Source organism: Sorex fumeus, unplaced genomic scaffold (genome assembly GCF_029834395.1).
Source record: "Sorex fumeus unplaced genomic scaffold, SorFum_2.1 ptg000054l, whole genome shotgun sequence".
Lineage (NCBI taxonomy): Eukaryota > Metazoa > Chordata > Mammalia > Eulipotyphla > Soricidae > Sorex > Sorex fumeus.
In genome coordinates, this window is record NW_026606111.1 from 17,588,160 (window position 1) to 17,610,697 (window position 22,538).

The window sequence follows — 22,538 nt, forward strand, 5'->3', positions numbered from 1 at the left end:
TCAGTGCTCTCTCTATATATCCTTAGAATGGCTGGAATTTCAGAAGAAATGAGATTCAAATACAACAAGAAGAGTAAACTACATTTTATAAATGTCAGTCTCTTTAATTATAAAAACACTGGCTAAAAAAAGGAAGTGTCCATAACTGAATTTTAAGTGATTTTTTTAAAAAGAAAATTATTTAAAAATGATAAAAATACTTAACAAATACAATACCAATTAAACATTAATGGAATTGTATAAATAAGTATTACCAACATAATCTGAGTTTACGTAGCACAGCGGGTAGGGCGTTTGCCTTGCACGCAGCCAACATGGCTGACAGTTCTAAATATGTGAATCCAAATCCCACACATATTTAACAATCAGTTTCCGATAAACATAGAAAAGAAAAAATTTATGTATATACATTTTAAAACACATTGGGAATCTTTTGAACACACAGGAATCACTCCTGGCATTGATCTTCAATTGGGCTCGGGAAACTAGATGGAGTGCCTGGGATTGAACCACACCTTACCATTGTACTATCTCTCCAGTCTCCCCAAAATATTTTTTTAATTCTACAGTGTAAGTGACATAGACTATATTTTGCTTTGATCAGTAAGACACATAACTGCCTTTAATAAAAACCAAATAATGAACATAAATGATACCAATTCTTTTAAACTGAAACATGTGTGTATGCACGGTGAAGAAGACATAAGCATAAACTCTAAGATAAAGTGAAATATGCGTATACTCTTTACGTAAGGCTAACGTAAAGGTAAAGGTAAAGGCCCTCCCGTTGATCATCGATTTGCTCGAGCGGGCCCAGTAACGTCTCCATTACAGACTTTGTTGTTACTGTGTTTGGCATATCGAATACGTCACGGGGAGCTTGCCAGGCTCTGCGTGCCTACGTAAGACGAAGAACTTAAAATTCCCAGACCCCTTAAAACCTTGACATCTTTATCCACAGAATAATCCCTTGAAAGATAAAAAAAATAAAAATTCTTTGCAAATTTTTTAGACTTTATTGTCTTTTTTCATGATCCCATCTCAAAAGATAAAATTATGTATTCTTTGTATTTGTAAGCATCATACTTTCAAATCATACTGCAGTCTTTTAGAAACAAATAGGGGCCACACCCAGCAGCACGGGGCGGGGGTGAGGAAGTCAGGGAATGACAGTTCAGGGCTGGGGTCCAGTGGCACTGGGGGCCCAACAATGCTACCCCTAGTAGTGCTTAGGGGCCATGTGGTGCCAGGGATCAAACTCGATCTTTGAGTCATATCCCCAACTCCCTGAATAATTCACATCTTCAGCTCATGATACATATCTGGTTTGGTGAAGGTTTCAGCTTGGAATCATTCTATTTCTTCTTTTGAAACAAGTTCATTGGGTACTATTTTTTCCTGGTCTTCAGATTTCACAGCATGAGCTGCATAGTTAAGACTGGTATTTTGTGTCCAATGCCAGTGGCCTGAGAAAGGGTTGTAGAGCATGCCTGCCACCGTTTGAACTGACAGGCCATCTGAAAAGAATCAGAAACAGTACACGCATAATCAGAAAATTGAGGTTTCTCTAGAGTAAACTGAGGAGGTACCTCATCCTGAACTGAAAACTAACAACCAAATATTATTCATTGATCACTTATGATTTGCTTTGCTTTGGGTTACGAACCATATCAAATTAGTCCTAACTTTAATGAGTTTATGATACAGTTGAGATGAAACCAACATCCAAAGAACCATGATCTATTTAATTAAATGCCAGGTTGTACGATTAGTAACATTAGTTCAGTTAGACCTTAGGAATTGGAAACATTTTTAATACTCACTTGATTCCAGAATGCTCTCAAGCTTTTCAGGTGAAACAAACTTCTCCCACGAATGGGTACCTCTTGCTACCAAACCAGCAATTTGCTCTGCAAAAACAATCCCCAAGACATAGGACAGCTGTGTTCTGTTGATTGTAGTGATGAACAAAGAACCACCAGGCTAAAAAAAAAAAAAAAAAAATATATATATATATATATATATATATATATATACATACACAGAAGTAAAAATATTAATGTCAAGAGTATCAGGTAAAAATGAGCTTATAGTTTGACCTTCCTTTTAAATCATTTTAGTGGTTAAAACCCTTAAGGGGCCACTGGGAGTGGTCCCTAAACACTGCACCTTAAGTATTAGTAAAACATAATTTACCCAAAATTATGATTTTAGGTAAATCATGAAAGTGATTTTTAAAGGCAGTCTACTATGAACACACTGCATTATGCAAAAGTACTTATAAATCCTAAAATCTTACATTACTATGACACACTTTCACACATATTAAATATTTTTTAATTAATATATAGGAATTAGATCAGGTTGTTTTCCTTGCTTTACATCTACATTTAAATTGTAATAAATAAATTAACATCTATTCTTTGAGTGACAACCTCTTTTGACCTGGTTAGTACAAATGCAGCCATGCATCTTAAGGAGGCATGCACTGCCAAGAAGAAAGTCTCCGACCAAAACCAAAAATGACTAAGGTTCGAAAATTCTGTTCTATTTTTATTTCATTTGTATAAAGAAATAACAAGGTCAAGGTAAGTACTTGAGTAAATGCAAAACATCAACAGGACTATCAAGTCTGACACTTTTTAATTACTAGTAGTATTTTCCAGCAAGGACAACTCCAGCAAGATTATTGTCCCCTCCCCTTTTACATACCCCAGTCTTGTTAACTTGATAGAGTCCCTCAAAATAACATAATTTCTATTGTGCGCATGCACAGAGAGAGAGGAGAGTAGAAAGAGAGGAGAGAGAGAGAGAAGAGAAGAGAGAGAGAGAATATTAAGGAGTCAGGGAGATAGCTCGAAGCGCTGGAGTACACACTGTCAGAATCTGATGTCTGCTCCCTGGCACCACTAGGAACAACCCCTAAACACCGCCCCCAGAAGTAACCCCTGAGAAATAACAGATATGTCCCCAAAACCAAAACAAAGAAAGAGTGAGAGAGACAGAGAGAGACAGAAAGAGAATATCAAATACCATCTTGAACCAAAACAAAAATTGTAAGAAGCACTCCTGAAATATATCCTAACCTAAAAATTAAAATAGCAGACTGTTTTACTTCTCTGTAAAATTCTATTATACTAAAATACCTTATTAAGAATCATTATGTGTATATTCTCCCTCAACAAAACTAGGAAGAAAACACTGCATGAGTATCAAAATCTTACTCTAAGGAAACAGTAACAGGAAAGAATCTGGGACTTTTGTCCATGTGTTTTTGGGACACCCGGCTGGTGCTCAGGACTGACTCCTCACCCTGTGCCCAGGAATCGCTCCTGATGGTGTTCGGGGGGCTTCTAGAGGAGACAGGAATCAAACCAGGGTTGGCCACGTGCACGACAAGTATCTTAAAACTTGAAATATTTCTCTGACCCCAAAGCAAATAAGTCTGCTTTAAAGTGTTCAATGCCACTATTCCTCATATAAGTGAAAGAAGCTCCAATCATACATACTGACTGACATACCATACAAAAAGAATAGGCTGGTGATGCAGCTCAGCAGTAGTACCCTGAATACAGGAGTTTGATTCCTGGCATCATTCCACAGTGATCCCCAGCATTACAATAAGTACAATCCCCAGCACAATGCCACCAAGTGTGCAAGCCCTAGTTGACAGCACCAAGTGTGATCACAGTTGTTAGGGTTCAAAGGGCCATGTGATTATCAGGGACTGAAACCCGGGTCCTTCCTGCCTGAGCATGGCATGTACTCTACTACTTGAACCACATTCTTGGCCCTAATCGCTTTCTCCTAGATCTTACAGTGTCACACTTGAATAAATAAACAACAGAGTTGATACAGTACTAATAATAATGACTAAGAGTTACTAGTTTTGAATCACCTTCAAAGGATTAAATTGTGGTAAATCAAATTAGTATCATGCAATGGCAAGAACTAACCATAATCTTGACTCCCACTTATATGCCTCACGACCTTTGACTTAAAGACCTCCACTGTCTTGTGGTTCCAGAGATCAGGCACATGGCTTCACACATGCAAGGCGGTGCTCTACCTCTGAGCCCTATCTCCAGCCCTGATCATCACTGTGCTTAAAGAAAGTCAAAACAATACTTACCCTAACCTCCTCATTTACTTGTAGCTAAGAAAATGTGAGATCATATATTTAAAATATTCCTTTATGAGCTGAAAACTTTTAGACACATCAAGTTATTTAAAAATTCTATACCAACCCAATTATGCTAATAATGGCTTTTATTGATTTTTAGGTACTAATACAAATCAGTATTTCGGAAATTTTCATTTAATGCCTATCATGTATTTAATACTGATGCTACATACTATTTGCAGTTCAATACCAACTGCTTTCACAGCAGTGGATCTGGAAAATTCCAGAATTGAGGGCAAACGGAGAGGCAGACAGAATCTCTAGAAGATCTGCAGGCCCTAATCCTGGTTTTCTGTATTCAAGTGCTATGAAACAACTTACTGCTATGAAGATTCACACACGTACTCAAAAGGAAAAACAAATTCCAAAAGTCTTACTTTTAAAACTTGATAGCAGCACTGCACAAATGTTTCTAGATCAGTTACGTGTTCTATAACTTCAGAAGCTACTACGGCATCAAACGTTTCTGCAGAATCTTCCACAATGTCTTCCAAGGCACATGCTCTGTACTCGACCCTCTTATCCAGGACTGGGTCAAATATTTTATGGCGCTCTGCTGTTTTAATGTTCTCATCCACAGGATCAATTCCAGTAACTAAAGCCCCAAGTCGCCCAAGAGGCTAATGGCACACATAGAATAAAGAATCCCCCCCCCCAACAAAAAATGGTTAACTTCGGGAACAAAATAAAACACATTAGCAATAAAAAGTTCATCAGAAAGGAAAAGACTAGCTAAACAGGGTGACTACTGGAAATCATTTATGGGTATATGAAGTTTATTATAATATCTTCTCTAGTTTGCAAATATTCAAAATTTTCATAATAGAAAGGTTAAAAGAATAGTCATAACAAAAATCTATTTGAACTACATAAGAATCGTGAAATACGGGGCTGGAGCACAGCAGGTAGGGCATTTGACTTGCACGCGGCAGACCTGGGTTCGATTCCCAGCATCCCATATGGTTCCCCAAGCACTGCCAGGAGTAATTCTCCTGGCTCATGCCAGGAGAAACCCCTGAGCATCGTTGGGTATCACCCAAGAAGCCAAAAAAAAAAAAAAAAGAATCATGAAATCTAGGTATTTACCTGCACAAAATACAGCATTAATATATGTAAGCACAGTAAACGTAAGGTCAGTTGCAAAAACAAAAAATTCAAGATGAATTTCCCAAAGATGTTTTCTTGATAGTTTTTTTTTGTCACTGAACTACAAGTGCTTCTTCATAGCTGATTATTTTAACTTTTATATTCAGTAACTTCTTCTGACATGTCAAGTTTCTTTTTTTTTTTTTTTTTAATTTATTTATTGAATCATTGTGGGAAAGGTTACAAAGCTTTCAGGTTTATGTCTCAGTCGACATGTCAAGTTTCTAAACAACCAAAACTTGTGGGGGCTGGAGCAATAACACAGCAGGTAGGGGGTTTGCCTTGCATGTGGCCGACCTGGGTTCGATTCCCAGCATATGGTCCTCTAAGCACCGCCAGGAGTAATTCCTGAGTGCAGAGCCAGGAGTAACCCCTGTGAATTGCCAGGTGTGACCCAAAAAAGAAAAAATAAAAGAAAAAAGAAACAAACCTTATATAATATTTATTTATTTTTGCAGTGGGTGGGAGGTTCCCACGCAGTGCTCAGAGAATTTGGGGGCCACTCCTGGAGAGCAAACCTGAAGGATCAGTGCTCCAGCCCAACAATGTGGTGCTCAGGGGCTGCCAGGGCTGCCCTGTGGCACTCAGGAGGCCATGGCGCTCAGGGCCACGGCACAAAAGCATGTTCTCCATGCTGACAAGTAAAGATCTTTAACTGTATCTCTCCACACTATGGCACTTATTTTAAATAAGAGTTAAGTCAATAAATAAAAAATACAAACACAATTATTTTAATATTAGAGATGTAAGAGCTACAAGAATATATTGAGAAGACTGCAGAATGAGCTATCTCCCAGGCCCTGCTTTTGTTTTTTTCACTTCTGGTGGGACTGAACCCAAGCTTCATGCATGCAAGACAAGTACTTTATCACTTAGATACTTAAAAGTACATCTCCAGCTCATGGCACTTATTTTGGGTCTTTTCCTTTAGTGGATTTTTAGGCCAGTGATGTGCAGGGGTCATGCTGGGCAGTGCTCTGGAGATCATACGTGGTGCCAGTATTTGAACGAGGGTCATAACTGCAGCCATGCTGACAAGTAAAGATCTTTAACTGTATCTCTCCGCACTATGGCACTTATTTTAAACAAGAGTTAAGTCAATAAATAAAAAATACAAACACAATTATTTTAATATTAGAGATGTAAGAGCTAGCTATAAGAATATATTGAGAAGACTGCAGAATATGTATGTAACATATACTCACTTACAATACCATATACTATATTTTGGTTGACCATTTTATTTCTCCTAAAATTGTATATGTAACATGAAAGGAGAGAGGTGCAGTTTTATAGGAGAAGAACATTTCCGATGCATTTGAAACTCAGCTATCCACAAAGACTTCTGTTAGTCTCACTGCTAACCTGGCTATTAGGGACCTTGATATGTGATAGTAATATACATCCCATTGAACCCCAATTTACATTTGCATCCCATACTGTTGGCTAACTTATCTTTCAATTTGATTAAAATGTGCACGCGTGTAAACAGTCGTTGATAGAAGAAAACAAAACAGTGGTTTCTAAGCAGTTTTTAAAGCAGAGGTTCTCATCTTTTTTCTGACTGTGCTCTTTCTGTCCTTTTGTTTGTTTGGTTTTTGGTTTTTCGGGTCACACCCAGCGAAACTCAGGGGTTACTCCTGGCTCTGCACTCAGGAATTATGGTGCACAGGGGACCATATGGGATGCTAGGGGTCAAACCCTGGTAAGCCACGTCTTACGCTGTACTATGGCTCCAGCCCTCTCTGCCTTTTTTTCTTCCTGGTTCAAACCCCACTCCGTCCAATCAGTTGGTGCACTATTCTCAAGCCATGCCCCCCTCCCCCGCCATCAATGGAATTTTTACCTGGGATCCCCTGGAATACTCTAGGACCTCAAAGGGCCATATGGCTCCAGTTGAAAAATTCCGCCTTCAAGTATCTGAGACTAAGCACCCAATAAGCAGGCAAAACACACTTTCAGGTTTTAATAATACAGCAAGAGTGGGAGACAGGAGGTAGCTTAAAGAGTCAGAGCACATGCTTTTTTGTTCTAGCCCCTAAGGGTCCTCTGAGCAGTGCTGAGTACCTAGCAGGGCGCAGCATCTGAGTACAGCTGGGTGAGAGTCATATACCATAAAAATAACAACAAAAGCAAAAGAATGGCTCTCACTGAATTTAAATCAGTGAAAAGTATCTAATAGAACACAAAAGATGGCAAGTATTTAAAGCTAGTCAAAGAACCAGTATGCCAATTTTATATTTTAAAAAACTGTTCTGGTCTGAGAGAAAAAGTACAAGAGAGAAGGTACTTGCCTTACAAATGGCTGACCCCAGTTTGATCCCCAATACTGCACAGGGTCCCCCCAAAAGCACAAGGAGTCACTCCTGAGCATAGAGCCAGGAAGAGCCCCTGAGAACTACCCAGTATGGCTCAAGAAACAAACAAAATAAACCCTTCTGGATTTTATATATATAATATAGGGGCCCAAGCAGGTAGGATGCTTGCCTTGCATGCAGCTGACCAGGTTAGAGCCTGACCCCACATCTGGTACCTTTTCCCCCCCCATTCTCCCACCCCCTCCCCCCGATAATGACATGAAAACTGAATCACTTACTTCTGTTAACAATCCACCACCACAGCCAACGTCAAGAATCTTCATTCCAGACAAGGGTATTCCTGGCTGATGATTAGCAACTATTTTTAAAAGATTGTCTCTTTTTAGAGGATTAAAAAACATAAAAGCAAAAGGTCAGTTTTATTGATAAAAGTCTTAAAAGTGTACAAACTTGTTTCAGTGCCAGGAATTGAATCCAGAGCCTCACATGGGCAAAGTCACGAGCTACATCCCTGACCAAAAACTCCCCATATATATATTTTTTTCTTTTTTCCTTTCTTTATTTTTGGTTTACACCCCTGCAATGCTCAAGGCTTACTCCTAGTTCTCAGGGATCAATCCTGGCAGTACTCAGGTGATATGTAAGCCAGAGACTGAACTGGGATTTAATTGCCTGCTAGCTAAGCACCTTAACCCTGTGTTATCTTTCTGGCCCCTTAACAGTTCTTAAGAAAATGTTAAACTTTAATTTTAAATTACTCTGAAGTAATCTAGAAGTAATTATGCAAATAAAACCTTTTAAATAATGTAGTTTAAGTTAACATACTTTTCTCTGCTTGATATCAATTCCCCTGAGACATCTATTAGATCAATACCTGTAAACCATTCATGTCAGCAACTTATAGAATATTTTATAAAACTTGAAGAAGCAGACTGGAGACATATATTTTCAGAATATTTCTAAATTTCTGACTAAACTGGATTTTTTTTTTTGCTTGTTGGGTCACACCCAGCGATGCACAGGGGTTACTCCTGGTTTTGCACTCAGGAATCATCCCTGGCAGTGCTCTGGGGACCATATGGGATGCTGGGAATTGAAACCGGGTCATCTGAACTCAGGTATCACTCCTGGTGGTGTTCGGGGGATGATATGCAGTGCCAGCAATCAAATCTGGGGCAGCTACATGAAATGTCCTATCCACTCTACTATCTTTTCAGTTCCATAAGTTGAATATTTTTTTAAGATTTCAAGTTAATGAAGTTTTCCTAATTGAGTGTATAAAGAATAAAGATGATTCTTTTTAATTTTATTTATTATTTTTGGTTTGGGGCCACACCCAGCAATGCTCAGGGGTTATTCCAGACTCTATACCCAGGAATTACTCCTGGCATGCTCGGGGGACCACATAGGTTGAACCTGGGTCAGCTGCATATAAGGCAAGCCCCCCTGACCACTGTACTACCTCCGATCTGCCTTAGGTGAATGATGGTTTCATAGGCATCTGAACAGTGGAGTTGTAAGCTGAGTGAGTATTCATGAGAAGCGCCTTGATGGTTTATGAAAACAGACTGCATACCTCCTGAAGCAACACTTCCAGGGTCAGAATTCGGAATTTGCATTTGTAACCAGCTCCAAGTGAACCACTGTGTGGTCAGGCAAACCAGGGCCTATGCTTCCAGTCAGGGCCTATCTTTTGAAAACCACCTGTTTTTGTATTGAATAATGCAGTAACTCAGTAGCAATAAAATGTCAGTTAACTACCTTTTCTGGTACTTATTCTGGATAAACCCATAAAACCAAATCATGGAGTTCCCCGAGGGAGAACTGAGTCTGACACTCTTTGTCATCTAGAGCATCTTGTGCACATCAGCTGCTTGAAAAGGTTTAATCAATCAATCAATAAACAAATACATGGTCTGCCTCAAATGATGAACTGACTCTGTAACTTTTACAGCATCCGTCCCTCAGTCTCTGTAAAAAGTTCTGCTCTGAAAGATTTGTTGAACTGTCTGATTAGTGTTCCTTTACTCAAGACTGCTGAAAGGTAAGTCTACAATAAGATGACCTTGATGTCACAGAAATCTAGCACCCTTTCAGAAAGATTCAATTATAATTAACCTGATAATGTCTAAACATTTCAAGTTAATCTGTGACAGCAGCCAAGAATCTGGGTGATGCTATTTAAAAATTAATAATTTCAAACAATGAACACTGGACAGATTCTTCCTTATCTCTAAAAATAACTTAAAAATTATTTTAAATTTTTTGAGGAGATGGCACACCTGGCTCTGCTCGGGGTTTACTTCTGCCTCTGTTCTCAGAAATCACTCTTGGTCATTCTCAAGGGACCATATGGGGTGCCAGGGACAGACCGGCCCAGGTAGCAATATGTGAGGCAAATGCCCTACCCACAATATATCTCTCCTGTCATTCATTTTAAGCCAATTTTATGAGAAAACAAACGCTCAAAAGAAAATGAATTTTTGAACTGCATTTAAAAGTCTTAAAATTTCTGGAATATTACCTAATAAATGGCACCCTCAGGTCATTCATGGAATGAAGAGGCCCATATACTCCTTGCTCATCCCACCACTTATGTGCCAAGGCCAGGAACCTCTTTACTTCATCACTGTCCACAGTGGTTTGGGAAGTACTGTGCAGCCTTATCCAAGGGAGCCTGTAAAGTCCAAATGAGAAGACAAGCAAAAACTGTTGTTAAAAAAATTACAAAGGGGGACCAGAGCGATAGTACAATGGGGAGGGCACTTGCCTTGCATGCAGCCAACCCAGGTTCGATCCCTAGCATCCCAGATGGCCCCCTGAGAACCGACAGGAGTAACTGCGGAGTGCAGAGCCAAGAGTAACCCCTGAGTGTCACTGGGTGTGACCCAAAAAAAGAAAAAAAAAGTTCCCAAGTGGCTGAGGTGATAGCTCAAGGGTTGGAGTATGTGCTCTGTCAGCAGGAGGCTTCGTTTGGGTACAAAGTGGCAGGGTATGGATTCCCCAGGCACCACATGGTCCCCTGAGCACTGCCAGGATGACCACTGAGCACTATGTCAGGAGTAGCCCCACACATCATTGGGTGCGGACCAAAAACCAAAAGAAGAAAAAGTAACAGAAAATATAATACTGAAGTATATTTTGATATGATATCAAATTTTGAACATATATATACATAGAGCTCATTTTTGATGTTTGTAAGTTTCTTAAATCATAATAATATATGTGTCATAAATGAAACAATTTGCTTCTGAAATAATTTACAAGTAAAATGGAACTTATAAAGCTTGGCCTTCAAAATATATGAATTTTTTAAAATAAAAAATAAACAAAACTCAACCTCCTGAATTATACAATAGTTATAATTTATTAAGCACCTATTAGGCATCTGCCTAATTTTGAAATTCCACATGTGCCAGTCTTTAACCCTCTCAGCAGCTCTAAAAAAACTGCTCATGCCATAAAGGGTCATATTATTATTTTTCCTAACGACACAGGGAGGCTCAGTAAGCAGCTACGCCAAGATCTGAACTTAGGCACTTTTTTCTCTCCTACTATGTCTACTGGTGTCATCTAAGTCCAAACTTCCATTGTCTCTTGCTTGTACTACAGTCCTAACCTTGTACCTCATCCACCTCCAGTCTGTTCTCCAAAATACCTAAGGGCGTACGCACTAATTATTTTGAAATATAAATCTGATCAGCCCTTTTTTGGGAGGGTAGGATGAAGGGGAAGGCAAGTCCCACACCCAGCCAGGCAGTGCTTACTCTTGTCAGTGCTCGGGGGACCATATGGAGTCCCGGGGACTGTACCAGGGTTGGCTGGGACAAGGTAAGCTCCTTAGCTGCTTTACTATCTCTCTGGCTCCTCTACTTTTTAAAGCTTCTATTGCTTCCCAGAGACACCAAAGTCCTAAGCATGACTTACAATTTGATTTTCAGTTTCTCTCCTCTAAAGACTCACTTTTTATTTTGTGGGGGGCACACACCAGTGGTGCTCAGGGGATATGAATGGCTCTGTCTCTAGGGGCTGCTGCGGCAGGTGCTCAGGGGGATGACATGGTGACAGAAATCAAACTTAGGCTTCACACATGCAGCAAAGCAAGTGCACTAGCCCTCTGTTCTCTCCTCAATCCAAAAAAGGATTCTACTTTTTTTTGGGGGGCAGGGAGCTCCGGGGCCACACCTGGAAGTGTTCAGGGGACCATATGCAGTGCCAGCGCTCAAACTGAGTTGTGTGCATGCAAGGCAAGTGCATTACTTTTTGTACTATCCCACCAAGCACCCTCTTTTTGTTTTTCAGCAGGAGGGTTCTAACTTAGGAGCTCGTACATCCTAGGCATGTGCTCTTGCTGAGCAACACCACCCAGCCCTTCAAACCCCACTTCTCCTATTCACTTGTCCTGCCCACTTGAGCCACATGGGTCTTCTTTCAACTCCTAGCTGACTTGTTGCTCCTTCCTCAGGTACACTGCTTAGGTACAGTACCTCAGGAACACTAGCCTGTGTCAGAAATTCTTCTCACACTCCCCTCTTCCCTCCTCTACATACCTAATTCACTTCTCTGAAGATGAAATCGAATATCATCTAAGAAGTCTTCCCTGACTTTCAAAACTAGGTTATATTGCCCTATCCTAACTTCATAACTGTACTTCCTGAGGCTATGCGATTTTGCACATTTGTTCCCCACTAGAACATAAGCACTCTGAAGACAAGAGATATCCTTTGTCAATTTCTCTCAGCTGCCATTTTATTCCCAGTGACCTGCAAAATTCTTGGAACACAATTTATGCTCAGGAAACATTCATCAAACAAATATCCAGAGGAAAAAGGCCCAGAAAAGCATATAATTCACCTAACTCTGGTTTGTTTTGCAGTGACAGGGATCTAATTCAGAGCCTCATACATGTGAGGGATGTGCTTGACCACTGAGCCATATGTAGCTCTGAATCCCTAAAACTATTTTTTTCAATCAAGTGAGATCAATTGGGGTGGTTAAATTAATGCCGTATATATAATGTTGATTTTTAATGACACAGAATGCAATGTAATATTGTTACTTAAAAAATAAAACAAACAGGATCAAACGGGGAATAAACAGGGATCATACACATGGTATACTAACTTCCACACCAACATACGTGATAAAAATCAGAATACTTGAATCAACAACACTCCCTAATCAAACCATATTTAACCCCTATTACAGGATAACAGGATTTACTAAACACAATTACAAAGTTATAATTAAACCTATTTTGGACAATTACAATTATGCAATTATCTGCCACAACAAACAAACTTACCTACAATTTTTCATTCTGTTCAAATAGGGAAAAGTCATTCTATAGGATCTGAACCACATGATTCTATATTCACCAAAAACCCATGGCTTAATTTGTAGGGTCCAACTTAGCTGGTTCTTTGAATGAACTGAAAAAAAAAAAGAAGTGAAATGTTTAATGAAAACAAGCGGTATATAAATCCTGACTCTCTTCTGTTTTGTTTTGATTTGGGGGGTTTCTTTTGTTTTTTGGGCCATACCTGGCAATGTTCAGGGGTTACTCCTGGTTCTGCACTCAAGAATCACTCCTTGGGGGACCATACAGGATGCTAGGAATTGAACCCGGATTGGCTGCATGCAAGGCAAATGTTCTATTTGCTGCACCATCACTCCGGCCCCTAAATCCTGATTTTTATGTAATTAAAAATGTTATTTTAGATTATATTTATATGTATGTATTATAAGGAATAGGATATTCCTTATAATATATATTCCTGATGTTCCATTCGCTCTCAACGGAACGAACATCTCCGAATGCAACAGTTATGTGTACCTAGGTTGAGAACTCAATGTGATGAATGACCTGTCACCTGAATTGTGCAGGAGGAAGAGAGCGGCTTGGAATGCCTTTAAGACTATCAAAGAAATAGCTAAGAGGACGAAGAACCTCTGGCTCCAAGCATATCTCTTCGATTCCACTGTTCCTCCTGCATTAACATACACCTCAGAAACCTGGGCCCTACGATTAGACAAATGCACTAATTCTATGAAAACCACAACTACCAAAACCCATGCAAGATGAACTTGGGCTACAGACAGTACAAGATGCTTTCCTTGTACAGATGCAGCTGACCCAAGTTCAATTGTCAGCATCACATATGATCTGAGTCCTACCAGGAAGTGGTCTCTTAGCACAAAAGTAGGGGAAAGCCCTCAGCACGATGGGGTGTGGACCCAAAACAGAACAAGGAAGATGAACCAGGTTGGCTAAATAGTACTAGAAACTACGAAATTCAGTTCACTTTAAAATCCTTTGAAAAATATTATTTCCAGACTCAGATAACTTCACTGGTAAATTCTTCCAAACACATAAAGAGAAATAATCAATTCTACCAAATCCTTCAACAATAACAACACTCCTGGTAGTGGGGATCAAACTGAGGTGAGTACTGCACGTTAGCCAAGTGCTTACCCTTGTAAGCCAAGTGCTTACCCTTGTACTATGTTTTGGCCCCAATACAAACATTTTAAAATTTGTTTTTATTTTGGGAGAAAAGGGGCGTGACACCCATCAGTGCTCAGACTTACACCTGGCTTTGCACTCAGGGACCACTTCTGGCAGGGCTTGGGGAACCACAGGAGGTTCCAGGGATCGAACCCAGGTTGGACATATGCAACCTAAGTACCCTACCCACTATACTATTGCTTCAGCTCCCAGCCTCATTTTTAAGAGATGGGGCCAGGGTGATAGTATAGGGATTAAGGTGCTTGTGTTGTATGCTGCCCACCCAGGTTGGCCCCTGGCGTAGCAAATTCCCCACCCCCTATCTGCCAGGGGTCACTCTTCAGCACAGAGTCAAGCTGCTTAGTACTTCTGGGTGTAGCTGAACCCTCATCCCCCCCAAAATTTTTTTCAAAGTTGGTCTTGGTTTTTATTTTGGGGTTACACCCGGATATGTTAAAGACCTACTCCTGGCTTTGTGCTCAGCGATCACTCCTGGCAGTGCTCAGGGACCCATACTGGGTGCCAGAAATAGAACCTGAGTTGGCTGATTGAAAAGCAAACATCTCCCCTTCTGGACTATCTCTCTGGTCCCTAAAAATAATTATTTTTTAATTTTTATTTTTATCTTTTTTATTGAATCACCGTGAGAACAGTTGCAAAACTTTCAGGCTTAAGTCTCGGTGATACAATGATCAAACACCCATCCCTTCACCTGTGCACACGTTCCACCACCAAGAACCCCAGTATACCCCCATCCCAACCCTCCCCCTGCCTGTGTGGCAGATGATTTTCACTTTACTCTCTCTTTACTTTGATTACATTCAATTTTTCGACAGAAGACCCACTATTATTATTTGGAATTTCCCCCCAACTATCAGACCTGCCAAAAATCATTAGATAATTTGTTTTCTATTGCTGATAATTAAGAGCATATGATGTTGCAGTCGTGCAATTTTTGGATTTCTGGTATTTCAGTAATTAAGTCCAGAGGGATTTCTGCCAGAAGCCACTGGGTTCCAAGATTGGTTTGTGTGCCTCTGGGATCATGGCCATTCAGCAGTGGAGGAGCCATTCGTGGACAGCAACTCAGGGTCTCGTCAAAGTGGGGAGACAGGCCAGTTCCGCCCCCCATTCTGAGAGGCCCCCCTAAAAATTATTTAAAAAGAGGCCACATCCAGTAGTGCTCAGGGGGCCAGGAGCAGAACCCAGTACATAGGAGTGAAGTGAAAAGAAAGTTCAGTGAGTTAGTGCATATGCCTTCTTCTGGCATCTCATTCCTCCCTTTCACCCCTATGCTCCCAGCATCTTCAAGAGTGATCACTAATCACCGCGCTGGGAGTGACCTCCATCAGAAATATCCCCAAAAGAAACAAAAGAGCACCCAGGGCCACGTTTGTTCTAGGCATGTTTTCCTCCACTTGAGACATCGCCCCCGATCCAGTAAGTTTTTCTTTAATATTAAATCCAAAAGGGTACACTATAAAATACCTCTCCTCCTGACTTCAGTTTTCAGTCTCCCTCTCAAGAAGCAACCAATACTACATGATTACATGTGCAAGCTTTAGGAGACACTCAATACATATATATATATATTTTTTTTTGCATCAATTTTGTATCTTATATAAATATAGCACAACAGAGTGATTATCTGTGGTTCCCAGGTTTCAATTTACCCAAGGTAAATAAACGGAAATGCAAAAACAGGATATACAATAAGATTTGTTGCGGGGGGAGAGGGACCACGCTCTGCAATGCTCAAGCTTACTCTTGACTGCTCAGGGACAGAGCTGGGGTTAGTTGTGTGAAAAACCACCACCTTAACTTGTGTACTAGTTCACCAGCTCCACAACAATAAGATAACTGAGTCACATTCACACAACTTTTATTACAGCATATCTATTTTTCTTGTTAATCTCCTACTGTATCTAAACTTAGCTTTACCACAGGTATGTGTATGTAACAGACTATACACATATGATGTACTATCCCAGCGCAGGTATCTACAAGGATTACCATAACGTACAGAGGATACTGTGACAGTCAATAAGGGTGTTTCTACGCAGATACATTCTTTTGCACCTTACTTTTCCTTCTATTAATGTATCATGGAGATTTTTTCTATAACAAAGAATTTCCTTTTAATTTTAGAGCTTCATGGCAATCCATGTTATAACTATCTCATAACCCATTTAAGCAGCCTCCTATTTGTGGTATTTGCTACTTTTAAAATTTTGTGTGGATCCACACCCGACAATGCTCAGGGGTTACTCCTTGCTCTGCACTCAGGGATCACTCTTGGAAGGCTCAGGGGGACCATATGGGGTGCTGAGGATTGAACCTGGGTAAGAAGTGTGTAAGGCAAGCACTGGAGGTCCTCAAATATATATGGCATGCCACCCCCTCTTTAGAAATAAAAATAGTTCAGCACCTTCACTGAAAATCCTTATGTTTATTGTTTTGGGGCCACATCTAGTAGTGCTCATGGATTGCTCCTGGTTTAGCTGGGTAGAACATGGGTGGCAGGCAATCAAACCCAGGGCAAGTACTCTACCTGCTTGTACTATCTCTCCAATCCTAGAAATATACCTTTAAGGGAACAAACAAAATAACACCCCCTACCCCCCAATCCCACAATCATTAGTGCCCGCTTTGGGGAACAGGTCTAAATGCTATATTCTCCCAAATTCATGAAATCTTAACCCCTCAGATGTCTGTGGTAGTACTGTACTGTACTAGGAGGGGGGGAGTCTAGGAAGTCATTAGGCCATGAGGATAGTCCTCGCAATTGGAATTATGAGTGACCCCAAGAAGTTACCTCACCCCTGCTATCACATGAGATAGAGCAAACCAGAAAGCAGGCTATCATCTCTGTGGAATATTTATTTGGTGGGGGGAAGGTGGGAGGTTCTGTTTGTTTTGGGGCTATACCCAGCAGTGCTTAAGACTTACTTCTAGGTCTGTGCTCAGATATCACACCTGGCAATGCTTAGGGGACAAAATGGGGTGATATCTGGGGATCAATCCTAGGTTGGCTTTGTGCAAGGCAAGCGCCCTACTCACTCTGGCCCAGCAGGCTATCATCTGACACTGAATTTTAGACTCCCCAGTTTCCAATGTAAAAACATAAAAAAATATATATTTTAGAAATGAATTTTCAAAAGTACTAAAAATACTTATATGATGGAGACGTCACCACCCAGTCTATGGTATTTTGTGAAAATTTTGAATAAATTAATTTCAGTATATCCCCAAACCAGCAGTTTGTGTTTCTAGACTTTTGCTCTTGATACATTCTTTCAACATTACTATCTGTACTACTTCCCCCCCCCCCCTTTTGGTCTTGGGGTCATCCCCTGCAGTACTCAGGGGCTACTCCTAGCTCAGTCTTGTGTAATCATTCCTCATGGTGCCTGGGGAACCATGTAGGGCCAATGATTAGGTGGGGAGGGCCCCACATGCAAAGCATATGTTCAGTCCACTGACCAATCTATTTCCTATTCCTTTTGAGACCCTGTTACTCTATCAATCCCTTTAAGACTTGAAATTGAAATTGAAGTTTCCTAAGAATTTATAGACTAGGGCCAAGGAGATAGCTCAAAAGACTGACACCCTCCAACATAGAAACGGCTCAGCTCCACAACTGAACTTCATCAAACTGCCAAGTCACCAAACTGTTCCAGTTCTATAGCTCCTGGACAACTCAGAGATTTCACAGTACGGTCAGTCCAATAGGATCACAGCAAATCGGACTGGAAAACTGCATAAAAGAGCAGCAAGTGCAATGAATCTAAATGGAGGAGGGAGTAACAGTTACAGCGGGTAAGGAGCTTGCCTTGTATGCAGCAGACCGAGGCTCATTCCCCGGCATCTTATATGGTCCCCCATGCACTGCCAGGAGTAATATCTGAGTGCAGAGCCAGGAATAACCCCCGAGCACCACTGAGTGTGATGGACCCACCTCCCCTCACAAAAAAGCCGAAACAATAACACAAAAGGCTCAACTACCACTAACCAGCACAGCTGACCCTCAGACAGTGACTTTAGCAACACTATCTCAAGATATACCAACTATCACAAATGGACTCTTACTGATCAATGTTTTGATAATTCCATTGCCTTTGTGTTGAAACAAACAGTATGAAGTAAATTTACTTCTGTCTGCAAGGGGGCAAGGCTAGGGTAGTGAGTGGGAAGGAAACAGTGTAGGGAAGGACAAACTGGTGGTGGGATATTTAATGCCCGGTACAACTATATTTTGAAAAACTCCGGTAAATCATGATGTTACAATCAAATTAAAAATAAATGACCAGAAATAAAAACCAAAAAAAAAAATCATATAGATAGGAGATATTATTAGGGCCAGGGACACAGTTTATGGTACAGCGACCACCTTGCATATATGAGGTCCTCGGTTCAATCCCTGTACCACAAAAAAAAAAAAAAAAAAACCCACAAGAAAGCAAGTCTTTGACTTTGCTTGTGCTCGCAGTAAAAAAATCCCTATTTCCCTCTCATCTCCCGTTTTTTGTTTGGGGGTCACATTCAAGTGGTTCTTGGGGCCACTACCAGTGATGATCAGGACGGAGAACATATGGTGACCCAGAGAGAACCCTGGTCTCTCACTACAAAGTATTCATGCCCTCGGTCTACTGACCGATCTCTCTGGGCCCCTAATAATTTCCAAGGGAAATTAATCCCTGAGTCATTAGTATTGCCAGAACTCTGAAGAATTTTTAAAACCACCTCAAACCAAAAGTGAGCTTGTATTAATACCGTTACCAATCCTTCTCTACCCTGAATCTGTAAATCTTCAGATATCTATGCTTTAAAATGATGAATGGGGAAGTTTCATTTAATTTACTCAAAAGCTCATTTTATAGAGAACCTATCAGTCACCATGTTGACGGTGATCAAGATCTCTTCCTTACTAATATATTAGTTCCAACGATCAATATTTATTGTCTGGATTAATCTAAGGAGGCTAATTTTGCTTGACTAGGTCCTATATTCTAGATAGCTGCAAATCTAAGTCTGATTATGTTGCTACCTGAGTCATTTCCCACTGCCCTCAGGATATGTCATAGAAATGCCAAGATCTGAAAAGTCTATCACATCTCCCAACTCCCCACCTCCTCTTCCTACCTTTCAGGAGACACTTTTTAAATTCCCAGAAACCTCACATATGAGAAGCCAGAACTGCTGGTTCCTGTAGGGGGTGGGTGGGCCAACAGCCAAAAACCAAGCCCAAATCGTGTCCTAATCATTTTACCATGTGGATTCTTCACACAGATTAAAAGCTTTTTTTTTTCTTGGCTCCATTATTTTTCATTATTAATACGATTTTGGCTGGAGTGATAGCACAGCGGTAGGGCGTTTGCCTTGCACAGGGCCGGCCCAGCCTACCCAAGTCGATTCCTCTGCCTCTCTTGGAGAGCCCAGCAAGCTACCGAGTATCTCGCCCACACAGCAAAGCCAGGCAAGCTACCCATGAGATACTCCATATGCCAAACACAGTAACAACAAATCTCACAATGAAGACCTTACTGGGCCCGCTTGAGCAAATCGATGAACAACAGGACAGAGCTACAGGGCAATACCAATTTCTGAACTTTATCGGGAGCCTTTACTACTAGGGGCCCACTTCTTCTCAAAGCCAGGTCTTAGTTCTAATGTTTTTAACTATCAATCAAAATCGCCAGTGCTCTTTATACATCATGTTAAATGAGTTTTGGATAAACTGAACTTTCGGTTAAGGCTGGGATTTGACTTTCAAATTGCGTCGTGGACAAGCCGGTTCGGGGCGTTTATTAAAATCCGAACTGGCAAGAGTCGGTTGCTGTAACCTGGCAATCAAAGAGTAATTCAGCTGCCTTCAGTGCCGATGTACTTTTTGCTGTGTGCACACAAGAGGCGAATGCAGAAGCGTGGGTACTGAGAGCAGCTGGTGTCCTTCCCCGCCTGGCGAGGGAAACGCGCGACCTTGCCACGCCGGCCCCCGGACGCTCGGAGTTCTGCAGGAGTCGCCCAATACAAGGCGGTGGTCCCCGTCTACAGCGTCCCCTCCCCCCAATCCCCCATCCCCGCCCGAAACGCCACAAGGGCCCCCAGTGTGCTCCCGGCCTCGGGCAAGTCAGGGCTCCAGCGGGCCGCCACCCGGAGTGGTTCCGACACGGAAGTCGGGGTCTTCGCGCCGCCCGTCCCAGTCCGTGGTGCAGGGCACTTCCATACCCACCTGCCCGGCCTGGGTGCGGCCGCTGGGCCGGTGTCCCGCGGCAGCCTGGCAACCGGAGCGCTAAGAGACGACCGCCCCGCGAGCTCATCCCGCCGCCTCCCCGCAGGCGCCGGAGGCCCCACCTCGCTTCCGGTCCCTCCGGAAGAAACAGCCGAAGAACAGACGGAAGGTTCCCAAGTCCTCCCTCGCCGGCCAGGCGCAAACTGGGGCTGCTTCCCGTGAGGATACCATTTATGTGTGTGTGTGTGTGTGTGTGCGTGTATACATGCGTGTGTACATATACATACACATGTGAATGTCACTCTCAATGGTCAACATCTGGCGGATACAATTACAGAATGTTCCTATCATCCAAATCGATCTACCTCAAACTTCGTATTTCACGGATGTAGCACTGTCCTCCCGTTGTTCATTGCTTAGCTCGCTCCGGGCACCAGTATCGTCTCCATTGTGAGACTTTGTTACTGTTTTTCGGCATATCGAATATGCCCCGGGTAGCTTGCCAGGTTTTGCCGCGGGGGATAAATACCATTTCTACTCCTCTTAAGGCACTGAATTGCAAAAAAATCCTAGGAATTGCAAAAGCACTTTTCCTAAAGATCGAATTCCTCCCCCTTTTAAGGCTTTGGAGGGTCTATAAGGATAAACTGAAATTTTATTTCCCTAATTGACCAGCTAATATTCTGGGCAGGGAAAACTGTTGTAGGAAACAGTGTTTTCTACTGTTGCCTGTCTACTCAAGATAGGCAAATTTTGGAGCAAGGTTTTACTTTTATTTAGGTTTTTGTATACCTGGTGGTTCACAGGGCTTACTCCTTTAAGAATGTGAGCGAGCCATGTGCAAGTTCTCCCTTGGGTCACAAATCTTACTTTCTAAGGTTTTAATGGCCTTCCTCTCCCCTAGGTAAAAACTACGAGTTTTCAACATTATAGGCAAACAGTTGCTCATCAAATTAGTAAAGGTTCTCTGTATTCGTGAAATTTAGTGCTCAGTAATGATCTTCCTAGTATGGCTTCTTAAATAATTGACTTTCTCCTTAAGGTGGCTGCTTAAGTCCTTAAGGTGACTTCTCAGCTGTTAAGTCGTCTTTAGAGCTCCTTTAAAGATACAAGATCTGCCCATTTGAAGGCAGAAAGCTCTGCACAAAACAATTTACATGTATTACAATATTTGAAGTGACAAAGGAGAAAGCAAAATATGTGATTAAATCAAGTTTTAAAAGCTGTTAAATATATTACACTTTAGTGAAGCAGACTTTATTGCAAGAAATTTACATGGAGAAGAGTGAGAGAAACCAGCGATAAGTGCTCAAGAACATTACAAGGGTTTCCCCAGAGTTTAAAAAAAACAAAAAGCTGAAATGTACTGTACTTATTTAGTTGGTTCGGGGGCCACACCTGGCTGGTAGTGCGTAGGGATCACTACTGGCTCTGTGTGTGTGTGTGTGTGTGTGTGTGTGCGTGCGTGCACGCTCTCTCCAGCCAATATTTTCAAAGACAATAATTTGCCTTCACGGTCCCAGTCACGGTCCTCCCGTTGTTCATCAAAACCTCTTATATACCTACCCACTTGGTCCATATAAGCTAAAATAGCATGTAGTATTTTAACTACAAATAACAGGACTTTCCCCATGATGAATATCACTTGAGATCTACTAGGAATACTAACAATTGTGGGTAGTGCATAGCTATTGTTAAGTATTTCCCAGATCATCACTATATTACTAATAAAACATGTTGTCATTTTAAGTTAACAATTAATTGTACTATAAAACTAAACCTACTGATTATAAAATTCAGCTTTATAGGGCTGGAGCGATAGCACAGCGGTAGGGCGCTTGCTTGTGAACAGCCAGCCCGGCCAAGCCGGCTTCAATTCCTCTGCCTTCTTGGAGAGCCCAGCAAGCTACGGAGAGTATCTCGTGACATATTCAATATGCCAAACACAGTAACAAGTCTCAAAATGCAGACATTACTGGGCCTGCTTGAGCAAATCGATGAATGGGAGGACAGCTTTATATTTTGTATTTGGATTTTTTCCTTCATGATAAGAGCACAGAGCTCTCCAGTTCTTGTCTTTTTGAAACTGAATAATCCATCTCCAACAGTAATTAGTAAATTCCAGTTACAGAATAATCCTATCTTAATTTA

At 41.3% G+C, this 22,538-nt stretch overlaps 1 protein-coding gene across 2 annotated transcripts; it reads right to left on the reverse strand.

The window, feature by feature from the left end:
* Positions 1–985: 985 nt before the first annotated feature.
* On the reverse strand, positions 986–20,494 carry COQ3 (coenzyme Q3, methyltransferase). 2 transcript variants are annotated; one of them, XM_056125215.1, is made up of 7 exons: positions 20,388–20,494; positions 12,953–13,079; positions 10,172–10,324; positions 7,926–8,025; positions 4,561–4,803; positions 1,824–1,983; positions 986–1,517 (listed from the first exon to the last, which is right to left on the reverse strand). In XM_056125215.1, exons 1-7 carry the CDS (start codon positions 20,473–20,475, stop codon positions 1,351–1,353), a joined length of 1,038 nt encoding a protein of 345 aa, XP_055981190.1. In that variant the 5' UTR covers positions 20,476–20,494; the 3' UTR covers positions 986–1,350. The 2 variants fall into 2 exon arrangements, with proteins under 2 accessions (XP_055981190.1, XP_055981191.1); XM_056125216.1 differs by lacking the exon at positions 10,172–10,324.
* Positions 20,495–22,538: the final 2,044 nt, after the last annotated feature.